Genomic DNA, 11,383 nt, shown 5'->3' with positions numbered 1-11,383 from the left:
AAGTTTTATAGATAAACTAACAGCACTTGATTTATTTCACAAGATAGCCAAGGATGGAAATAGTGGTTCACATTTCTGTAGTAAAGCATTATATATAAATTTAAAATCTAAAGACATATATATACACACACCAAGTTTACTGCAATGCATAAATATATAAACTTTTTAATATGTCAACTAATATAGGTCAGAAAATTGATGTATATAGTTCAAGTTTCGCAGCACTTCAGCATCGTAAAAAATAATAAAAAAATAAATAACGGTGAATGCATTGGCTGCTGCCCTTTTCTTCCCCCCCACCCCCCACCCCTTTGCTCAGAAATCAGAGTAATTCCAACCACACATCAGTGCTAGGGAAGGACCGAGCAGAAGTTTCAGGATGTCTCTTCAAGGACTATTTAGTGAAACATCACTATTTTGTAGGAGTTTGGGATTGTAGCTCAGCATGTCTAAGATGATTCAGTGAAGATGACAGAGGTTCACACTAACACAACTGAGGGCAGAGGTTGGCTTGTCTGAGGTCCACAAAGGTGCAGAGTGGAAAGTCTCGTGTGTAGTTATAATACTGGTTATCCAAAACCTCTTTTTCTGAAGGGCAGGAGGTCTGATTTCTATTTCCCATCTCTCCCATTTTATTCCTTTTAAATAAATAGAGGTCACGTCCCACCCCTCACAACAATAATGAAATCAAAAACTGAGGTAAAAGTGTTCTACCAGCTGACCTTGACTACGAAAAAAAAAGGCAATTAAATATCGCTACTGATGTGAACAAGGCTTAGTAAGAAAAGAAATGCAAGATATTAAGTTCTTCACTCTAACCACGCCATAAAACCCAGCTTTCCAAGTCAGACAGCAATAAACAAGACTGTACCTTAGCACGGAAATCATTAGTAAACAAACTTTTGATCCCAATTTAAAGTCGCTGTACGAATTTTCCTGAACTCTTAGTCCAAAAATCAGGTTTTCTGCAAAAGAAATATATCCTTGTCATACTTCACTTTTGTTCTAAGAGAGACAAAACACACCATTCTACGGCCCTCAGGCTTAAAAACCACTCTTAGCTTGCAAGTGATCTGAAGTAAAAAGGAACACAATCTATTTGTTTCTTTTTTTTTCTTTTTTGCTTTTACCAAAAGCAGCAAATCACCACTAACCGTTCCAAACACCGCTTCCCTTTTCACCCCAAGAAAACAGCCACCAAAGCCCACCCAGAAGCACATGCCACCCACCTGCAGACCAGTTCATCAGGCTACTCGAATGACAGCGTAGAAAAAAAAAAAACAGTGTCCCCGTATCTGCTTCAGATTAGTCCGTTTTTTTTTAAATATATTAAAAGTATTTCGTAGGAATGAACCCGTCGCGAACGGATGAAAAACCGTTATGTACACACCTCCACCATTTATAGGCACAGACCTTAATCTTTTTGAGGAAGGACTAGAAATAAAAGGTGCAAACGGACCAACGTCTCCTGCGGCATCCCGCTCCAGCAGCAGTCTTGGCAGCGCACCAGGGAGGTTGGTTATGGTACAGCTCCTGTGGATTAACAGCTATCCAGTCCCAGATAGCGCTTTAATTCGGACCAGTTCCCCTCAGGGGAAATGCACCTGAAATCTGTTCCGCTTTTCCAATAAGCTTCGCCAAAGGAAACCAATTCCCACAGTTCCAGACACAAAAAAACCGTCTTCAATAATACGGTTTAAACTCCAAATGGTTACGGCTGAAGGTGTTTTCCTTGCTCTCCCCTTTTATTTCCCCCCTCTCTTCTCTTTTTTTTTTTTTTCTTATGTATACTTAAGTTAATTTGTTCCCAAACAAGAACTGAGACTCAAGCTTTTTTAAGCATTTAAAACAAAAACAGTTACCATACCAAAGCACAGCATACAGTGTAAGTTTTCAGCTGTAATTTCTCAGCTTTTCCTTTATATAGAGAGCTAGATTAATGGTGGGCTGCGCAGAACTCTTCCAGTCTCCTCCCCTGGCAGCTCGTGGCTCACGGAGAAGGAACACGGATGCGGAACAGGCCCTGCTGAAGCTGCAGCCGGAAGAGTTTGCAGTTGGCGATGCGCAGGGCGGCGCAGCCCGTGCGCCGCAGGTCCGACGGGAACAGCGGCTTCGTGCGCTGCCAGGTGCCCGTGCTCCGCTTGAACTCTCTGACGTAGTCGTAGTTCGTGCCTGAGTTCACAAAAATAAAATAAAGAGAGGAAATGCCTAAAAGGTGCTGTGGGTACCACCACGTTTAACCTCCGACCATCACAGAATCGACCCGGTCGGAAAAGACCTCCGAGATCATCACGTCCAACCCTCGATCCAACCTCGTCGTGGCTCCCAGACCACATCCAGTGTCACCTTAAACGCCTCCAGGGACGGCGAATCCACCCCCTCCCTGGGCAGCCCATCCCAATGGCTGATCACTCTCCCTGTAAAAAATTTCTTCCTAAAATCCAACCTAAACCTCCCCTCGCAGAGCGTGTACGGGAACACAGATCGGTTGCTGGAGGGGTGGTTGAAATTATCGTCAAAAGGGAACTACTGGGACGTTTCTGATCCACTTAAACCCACCACATTTGGAATTTTCCTCATTTACGTTTCGTAGCAAGCCCTGTTAACACAATTTATATATGTACACATGGGCACTAAAGGATGTAGTCTTCCAAATCTCTTTTACAGTACGTGGCCAGATGCTGAAAGCTGAGGACTGGCTGTGTTTGTCAGCACACATTTATTCAGCTGGGATTTAGAGCCCAGAGTCACTCTCACATCCATACGAGCCACCAGATGATGTCATCAAAATGTAAAACTGCCTGCTTACTGCTGCAAAGACAGGAGCCACAGCCTCAGGCAGTAACAGTTTTCCTTACATTTAGATAAAAGCAGTAACACACTCCTAGTCTCCTTTTCTGATCTTCAAACTAATCAACCAAATTCATTCGGTGCTCATAGCACCGAACTTGTTTCTGAAGAGCTCCAAAGCCAACCTGCACGCTTCTGTATGTCCAGCATAATCCCCATGAACCACAGTAACTTAGAACAGAATCCCAGCCTCTCACCCTTAAAATGTTCAGTCTCATTAGTGCCAAGCATTTAGAAGATCAGAAGAAAATAAGCAACAAGAAGTTTTTAGCTCTCGTTCTGACCTGTGTCGAGATCTCCAATCACGTATATGCTGGCTCCGATGGGCACAGCTCCATACACGAAAGAACTACTAGTTGGGATACAGAGGTTCTGGTCATTTAGATAAATCCACCTGTAAAAACAACAATTAAAAACCAGGATGAGATTATTAAAAGAAAAAAAAAATCCAGATTCTTTTTGTAACTGCGACCTTCAACTCAAAAGCAGAGAGCACGTGTTAATTTGTTATGTAAAAACCAGTGGGAATGTTGTCTGGACTGCAATAGCCCTGGCTTCTCCTAGCCAGGAAAAGCAACTGGTACTGCTGGATCCTGAATTTGCTTTATTTCAGAATTGCTCCACTCATCTGTGTAATCTACCCACAATAAATTCTTCTTGCAGCCACCCAGCGTGACCTTCTGGAAGCGACCAGGCATGTCAGAGAGCCAACAGCCATGCCAGGCAATTTTCCCTACAGAGAAAATGTTAGGCTGTTTCTCCTTAAAATTAGTAAAATCATGAACACATAGAAGCCTTAATGATCCACACTAGGGGAAATAACAAATTGCATCCTCTTTGGTTCTGAAATGAATTCCTACAAAATGCTGCTGCACTTTCACAGGGGCTGTCACAGTTCCCAAGTACAGACCCTGAGACACACAAATCAAGGCCATTGTAGGTGACTGCTCCTACATCTTTTATTAAAAAATCTACAGAGAACAGGAAAGCCTGAGAAACCTTTGGAAAAATCAACCCATGTATCTTCATGGACATATCGGGTTAATCTGAGGGAAAAAGTTCGGAAATGCCCTCACAGATCACGGAAAATTCTGCATCCTCTGAACTCCCGGTTCAGAAGTAAACCCCTCTTGTGGCACTGAAGGAGATGCTGCTCCATATCAATTATCTTGGAGAGAGAAATCAATTTTTAAAGGGCAAATGAAAGGATTAGCTGTCCATGGTTTTGTCTGGGCTGTACACTGAAGGATTAACATCCTGCAGAAAGCAAGGCAATGGTTTGCAGCTGTCACAGAGGACGAGAGATGAACTAAGAGCAGAGAAAATGAGAAGTTCTCTACGCTGATCCAGAGACTCTTACAGACCAAAACATCTTGCACCACATTTCACTAGCTTCCTTTCCTTACTGTGGGAAGAGGGCACAGTCAGTGTTTTCACTGCTTTTTAGCACCAGTGACCTAGAATTATGAAAACTGAGTAAGTGGCAGAGAAATGCAGAAGGGACTGGAATTCTTGGGGTTTTTTTAGTAAACACAGGACCATGTTAAAGAAGGGAAAAAACCACCCAGTTTAGAGGTTTATCTGCACAAGGTACTGAAGGTTTTGGAGTTTAAATAAAAATATCTAAACCCACAGCGTGAGGTCCAAGCACAGCACCAAAGGACAATATTAAAGCATCTGCAGTTGCTTGTGAAAATTCATTCTGAAGCTTTCTCAACACTCTGAAAAACAGGCAGCACTTTTCAGGAACACTCACAGCAGCTTTAGCAGTTAGAACTAGGAAGGAACAAAGACAGGAAGGGCAAGGGGTCACGTTTCATCAGAATTTGACTAAGCTCCAGCTTAATGTGGGCTGTGCCTGCCTTTTGAACAGTATGGAAAAAACACCACGGCCAAGAATTCACAATCTTCAGGAATCTGCAAACAGTCCTTGGAACAGAACTCGTGCGTACTTCCCCGGGATGGCTCCACTCAAAGCGAGTCCAAGAGGGGCAGGGGGAAGGCAAAGCACCACCCTAACCATGGCCAGAAGGGATTGCTCAGGAGCTGAAATGGGCTTCCACTCAAATTAAAAAAAAAAAAAAAAAAAAAGAGGGAAGGATGATCCAAATGATCCATCCCCACTGCTGTAATGAACCAGCAGGGTGGTACCTGCTTTATGTCCACGTGGGAAGTAAGTCAAGGTGTGATAAAGAACCAACATATTCCAGATATATAACAAACCTCAAGCTTATCTCAGCTGGGAGAGGAGGCCTGTAAATGAATGGAAATACGTGTTCCTCTCATCTGACAGTGCATCAGGCAGATTTCTCATCACATTTGCATAAGCACTTGCTTTTAATGAAATTCCTGCACACTGAATGGAAGAATCTTGCTCATTACACATACTGTGTTACAAGATTGTTTAGTTTACTACTTATACACTGCTGAAAGCTTTTCCTTATTTTTATGAAGTTCCAGCAGCAAAAAGAATATTTTAAAGGAGTTTTTGCCACGTGCTGCTTCTGAACAAGTACCTCTCACTTTTATCCCCCTTAATACCTGCACATTTTCATCATTCTTTTTGGAATCATGAAAAGAAGGGAAGAAATCCTACCTCATTTACAGACCACCAGCAAAAGGCAGTTGGACTATTCCTAGGGACAGAGCTCCACCAGCAGCTCTTGCAAAGAATTCTGAAGCCAATTTGGGCTCTGTTAAATATTTCCCACTATCTACGCTGAAAAGAAAAAACCCGAGTGTGTACAGACATCACCCAATTCTCCACACACCTACGTGATGCAAGAAAGTATATTATAAATTATGAAATCTGGCAGAAGGAAAGACTGACCCACCAAGGTCTTGAGTTAAGACTTCCTGCTTTTTATGGAGTAAAAACACTGGACCACTGAGTGAAGGATACCTTTACATCTCCATCCTCCACTTTCACATTTATTAAGTCCGCTTTTAGCTTGATCAATATTTTAACAAACAGGATACAATGCACACAAAGCTCAATTTTGGAGGAAAAAAAAAATCCACATCCTGACAAAGCCCTGCAGTCTGATGTATTTTCTATCTTTGGTTCACTTACATTCACTCATGCACATGACTCTAAAGACAGGCTGACAAAACATTTATTAATGTTTTTAATTTATTAACTGAGGAGAACCTCGGTTACAGCAGCACTTCAGATATGAGAATTATTTTCTCTATTCCCCTGTTCCACATTTCACGTGGATGTTACTATTCTGTCTCACTTCATTTATTTTACTACTTGTTTATACAGCACAGCTTAACAGGAGCCTCGGTGTTTATTTTTTTGGGAGTGTGAAGATCTCAGCACATCCCCAGCCTTTAGAAAACTCCGTGTCACAGTTCAGAATAACAATTTTGAAAGGCTGCACTCTGTGAGTTATTCTGGAGTAAGTTACTGTCAAAGTAAACAACATTAAACAAGTTCAGCCCTTTAATCCAATTTAAGCCAGAATTATGGCAGCTTACAGGAATTAATATGTTTATATGCTGCTGTAAGTACCTACTCAGACATACACTCTGCAGTAAAACCTGTAAGTCAGACACCCCCAGGCTCTGGATGCCTGGGGTGGTGCTGCCCCCGTGCTCTCTGCCAGTGGGACCTGAGGCACACATGGAAATCCATGCAGATGACCCAGGTGTGCACTGCTGCATGTCCCTGAAACCCAGCAGTATCCAGCGGTTCAACTCACAGCACAGCGAGTTCTCTCCGTTCAGAGGGAACACGATGGAGTTCTGCACCTCCAAACAGCTGGAAAATCCCAGAGCTTGTTACCAAGTACAGAACATTGATATGTAACCATTAAAAACCCACTGTGAGTTTTGGTTGGAGACTGCTGGAATGGACGTGCTGTGATTCTGACCCACTGCTGCTAAACCACCTTGCAAACATATTCCTCCTTTCCATAAATCTGTTAAACCCAACACTTCTAAATTTCTGCCAGTAACATGCACATACATTCTCGATGTGACATTTCAGCCCCGACAGTTCCAGTATTATTCCATCACTGTAACTACAAAAAGTGTGTGTGCTGTGAAGTCTGAGGGTTCATATCCTTCACTGAGAGAGGTTGTCCGTCCACCTGTGGCACCACTTATGCTTTACTTCTGAGTACTGATGCACAGCAGAGCCTGTGCAATTGCTAAACTCACCAAACACACACATTAGTACTCAGGATAAGGTTTTCACGAATTTAGGAAAAGCATGTTATTTATTTTGAGTGAAGTAAGGGATTTTGATTTGGTTTGTGTTATTTCTCAATCAGCCCGGGAAATAACACCCTCACATTTTCCAGAGACTCAATTTGCTTTCATGGGATATTCATGAAACACTATTTTAACGAAATTAGGATCATTTTCCTGATGCAATGTTACTTCAGAAAAGAATACTGGACAACAATGTACTTTGTCTCAGCATTGGGCAGGCAGAAATATTTGCTAACTGCAGTTTGAAGGGAAGTCCCTTTATGGCCATTTTCTCTCTTTTCCCCACAGCTACAACTGCTCAGGTGTCACAGTCACTGCCACAGCCCCCCTGAAAGGCATCCACCTGCACAGATCTCCGAGGGTTGGAAACCTGGGATAACTGGCAGACCCCTGGAGCTGAGTGCTGGAATGTAACACAGGGACACTGCACCCTCTTCTGGCTACAGCTCCCCTTGTGCCTCCCCGGGGCTGAACTGAGACATTCCAAACACCGGGAGCACCATCCCCAGCCAGCAGGGCCATCCCAGCCTTCCCTGGTCCCCAGTCTCCAAAGGAACCCCCACAGCCCATGCCTTGCCTGCAGCACAAGCACACATTTAAGCTGAGTTTTAAATTTCCAGGCTCAGATCCTGCCGTGGCAGAGCAAAAAGGCAGGTGTGAATATTCTATCTCCCCATGTTCCTCCTCCAGCAGCTCCTCCTGCTGCTCCTGCTGAGCCGGCACAGCCCTCACCCCACACACCCAGCACACAGGGAGGGGGGAGCAGAGCAGCTGGATTTTCACCACGATTTTATTTGCACCCTGTAACCCCTGGGGGATCTCCCCGAGCACAGACACAAGCACAGCACTCACACACCGTGCAGGGCTGGGTGCTGCAGTCAGCAGGTGGCACCACGGACTCACCTGCAGCACCAAGGCTGCGACCCCAGAGGTTCCCAAACTCCCCTTCCACCACAGCTCACCCTCCATCAACCACAGGGACAGGTTTACCAGTCACTGGCGAGGAATCATGAGCTATAACCTTCTGAAGAACAGAATCAGCCTGGAAATACTTCAAGGGAATCGGCTAAAAATTGCAAGTAGGAGAGAGGGGAGAACTTCTTTCCAAAATTCTTTTCCTTTCAAAGACCTCTTTCAAAAATGTTAATAAACTTTCAGCATTTCCCAACCCCCACAGGGCTAGAAAACACTAGAGAGCATCAGCAGCAATAGCCTCTCTTATCTGTCTGCTTCCTATATCCACTTGAAAGGATGTTTTTCTCTAGCCTCATTTGATTATAGCTAGTTTAGACATCACTTTGAACAACACAGAAGACCTCTTCATGCAGAAATTAGTCTCCTTACAACTGCATCTTGCAAGAAAATTACATAATGAATTTACATCTACTATTCTATTTTTGTGTCCTTTTATACAGGTCACTGTCATAAACCAGACTTGATCTCCTAATAAAGACATGCTGATCTTCTCCACCGTCAACAGGCCTTGAAATATCTGACCACAAAATCTTTTTTTCAATGTAGTTTATAAAAGAGAACCATCCAATTTACAGTCATATGCAAGAAAAAAGTTGCTGAAGGAACCAAAGCTTGTCTTATGACTGCAGAATAAGGTGACTACACAAAAAAACCTGTCTGAGGTAACATTTTAAGCAGTTACCATGTGTAATAAGGTGGATTCCACCACCAGAGCCAAGAGGTAACAAATGGAACAACTGGAAGCAGATTCAAAACAAAGAGAAGGAGATCAGCCACACAATATGTGCAGGTGGCTGGGGGATGTACAGCATCCATAGTGCCTTTCCTGGGGCAAAACCAGGAAAAATCAGCTAAAAATGCTTGGAGCAAAAATACATTAAAATTTCTTATCCCTAGCTCAGGAATTCCTAAGATGCAAATCCCTGGAAATAGGACTGGATCATGAAGAAATGGAAAGATTTAGGCTGGAAAACACCTTTAATAAGCACTCCAAGAAGCCTTGGGCATGAGCACAGGTAGGGAGAGCAGTGCCCTGCACTGGGGAAACTGCAGAGTGCAGGGAAAGAACCACAAACCACCTGTATGACCAAGGGCTGGTCCTGTGCAGGGGCACTCAAAGACTGACAATGCTGGCCCAGGGCTTTAGGCTTGGTATGTTAAAGGGTAAAGCTACTGATGGACCTCCAGTAACAGCCAAACTGGGTCATAAAAACCAAAATGAGCAACTGAGAGACACAGCACAGACCTAACGTGCTTTGAAAGGCTGGAACAACAGTGGGGGAACAAGCAGAAGACTGTAAGGCGTGTGCTTTCCATGTTCAGAGCTGCAGGCAGTTACCTTTTAAACTCATCATGATAAAATTCAGATTTGCAGGTCACCATCTCACTGGCTTGGCTGTCATCACGACTCCTGACTCCACCAAAGACATAGAGCTCAGAGGCAACTCCACAGGCCACTGCCCCAAATCTGAAAACCCAAATGAAAAAGAAAAGATTAATGCAATATAACAAAACCAGTTCACCTATCCTTCTGAACTTCCAACAATTCTTACTTTTTTATTTATGTACACACACACAGATCCCTTCTATATCCAACAAGACGAGTCATGGATGTGAACTGTAAGCACCTAATTCAGATCACATGAAACAGAAAAGTATTTAACTCTGAAAAAAATTCCGAGGTTCCAACCAAACCAAACTATTAATTCTAGTTTTCATTTTGCATCAAGGAAGTACTGCTTGTAACAGCAGGAGTGTATTCCTACAAAATCTGTACTTATTGCTTGGATGCTTCTCTTTTCCTCAGCCATGTGTTAACTACAGGCCACCCTGACTCAGAAAGTGGGGGTGAAATTCATGGGCCATCTTCAGGGAGTCATCAGAGAAAGGACAATTTCCTCTCCTCAGAGTCAGAAAAGGTCCCGAAAAAGCAATCTGGTCCCCCCCTTCCATTTTCACCCACCTCCTCTCTTTGAGAGGACAGATTGCTGTCCACTGCTGGGTCCTGGGGTCGTAGCACTCCACAGATTCAAAGAGTTTTCCATAGGAGCCTCCACCCATTGCATAGATTTTCTTCTTCATAGCTGCATAGCAGCCAATCTTACGGAAAAAAAGAAAAAGCACATCTAAAATGACACACAAATACACAGTATTGAGGGGCCCAAAATTAACTATACACACACACACAGGCATTTGGGGTGCCTGTAGCACGTGCCAAACAATGCCAGGAGTAACAATTCTCAGCCACAGTTTTGTTTTGGTATATTAATAAAGAAGCTCTCTTTTCATTTTGAGATTATTTCTTACAGCTTCTACTTGAAGAAAAAAAGTTAATATATACATATTTTTATATATATACACATATCTGCATTGGATATATATCCACCAGTAGTGCAATAATATCCAGTGCAGTCCTTACCTTCCTAACCATGGTCAAGTCTGGCTGCTTGGTCCAGGTCCGGCTATAAATATCATAGCTCTCCATAGAGATCAGCTCCCTTTCACCATCCTCACCTCCCAGAATATACAGAATTCCATCAATCTCTACCACACCAAAGTTGTGTCGTGCCTAAGGGACACCAACAAAGCCAATGTTGTAAAATGTAACAGCCACGGTGAATAAATCAATGCAATCTTATTTTTCAGCACATCTGTCTGCAAAGTGCTGCATTGGTATCATGCCTGGGGTTTGCTTTGGTTTGTTTTTTTATTTAATGGTGAAGCCCTAAACACCAGCATAAGATTATTAATTTAATCAACTAAACTAAACAAAGGGTATTAAAAGGGAAAAAAAAAAAAAAAAGAAAAGCAGAGCAGCAGAAGCCAAAGAGACCACACAGAAATCTAAGAACAGAGCTTGGCTCTATTTCAGTTTGCACAGTGATGGTCTCCACGATGAAGCTGTTGCTTTCAGGTCTCTATAGCAGCCAAATTCAGACTCATTATCTGTGCAAAGGCAGCTCCTCTATTTTGTGTGTTTGGGCACACTCCCCTCAGTCCCACAGCAAACAGGAAACATCCCAATCATAGCCTTACTCTCAGTAGGCAGGAAACTTAATGCACCATAACTACAGATGCAGCCAAAACTACAAGCCTTTCCCAACCAGAGATTGCAAAGAGGAAAATCCTGGGGCAAACAATTACTTAATAAAAACACCCTGTGCCGATTTACAGAGATAAAACCCACAGGTGTATTAAGGATATTATGTTTACAAACAACAAACTGTTAACTTTTGGATGGAATGTAAGTATGAAGAAGGAAGCATTAACTCAAACCAAACCTAAGTATGTCTGTGCAAGCCAAGTTGTGTATGTTGGCCAGTCCTCTGTCCATGTG

At 43.0% G+C, this 11,383-nt stretch overlaps 1 protein-coding gene across 1 annotated transcript in view; it reads right to left on the bottom strand.

Annotated features, from left to right (window-relative positions):
* Nucleotides 1-297: 297 nt before the first annotated feature.
* The window catches only part of GAN (gigaxonin), a 28,437-nt gene continuing 17,351 nt past the window's right edge, over nucleotides 298-11,383 (bottom strand). The window contains exons 7-11 of the mRNA XM_027907582.1: nucleotides 10,466-10,615; nucleotides 10,010-10,146; nucleotides 9,386-9,514; nucleotides 3,135-3,244; nucleotides 298-2,172 (exon numbers count right to left, since the gene is read on the bottom strand). Of these exons, the coding sequence (XP_027763383.1) occupies nucleotides 1,991-2,172; nucleotides 3,135-3,244; nucleotides 9,386-9,514; nucleotides 10,010-10,146; nucleotides 10,466-10,615 (708 nt within the window). The 3' untranslated portion in view covers nucleotides 298-1,990. The remainder of the gene's footprint in view (nucleotides 2,173-3,134; nucleotides 3,245-9,385; nucleotides 9,515-10,009; nucleotides 10,147-10,465; nucleotides 10,616-11,383) is intronic.

This window comes from Empidonax traillii, unplaced genomic scaffold, assembly GCF_003031625.1.
Source record: "Empidonax traillii isolate 1590-97213 ecotype Southwest subspecies unplaced genomic scaffold, ASM303162v1 scaffold1494:size100556, whole genome shotgun sequence".
Lineage (NCBI taxonomy): Eukaryota > Metazoa > Chordata > Aves > Passeriformes > Tyrannidae > Empidonax > Empidonax traillii.
This window is presented reverse-complemented; position numbering and strand designations above follow the sequence as displayed.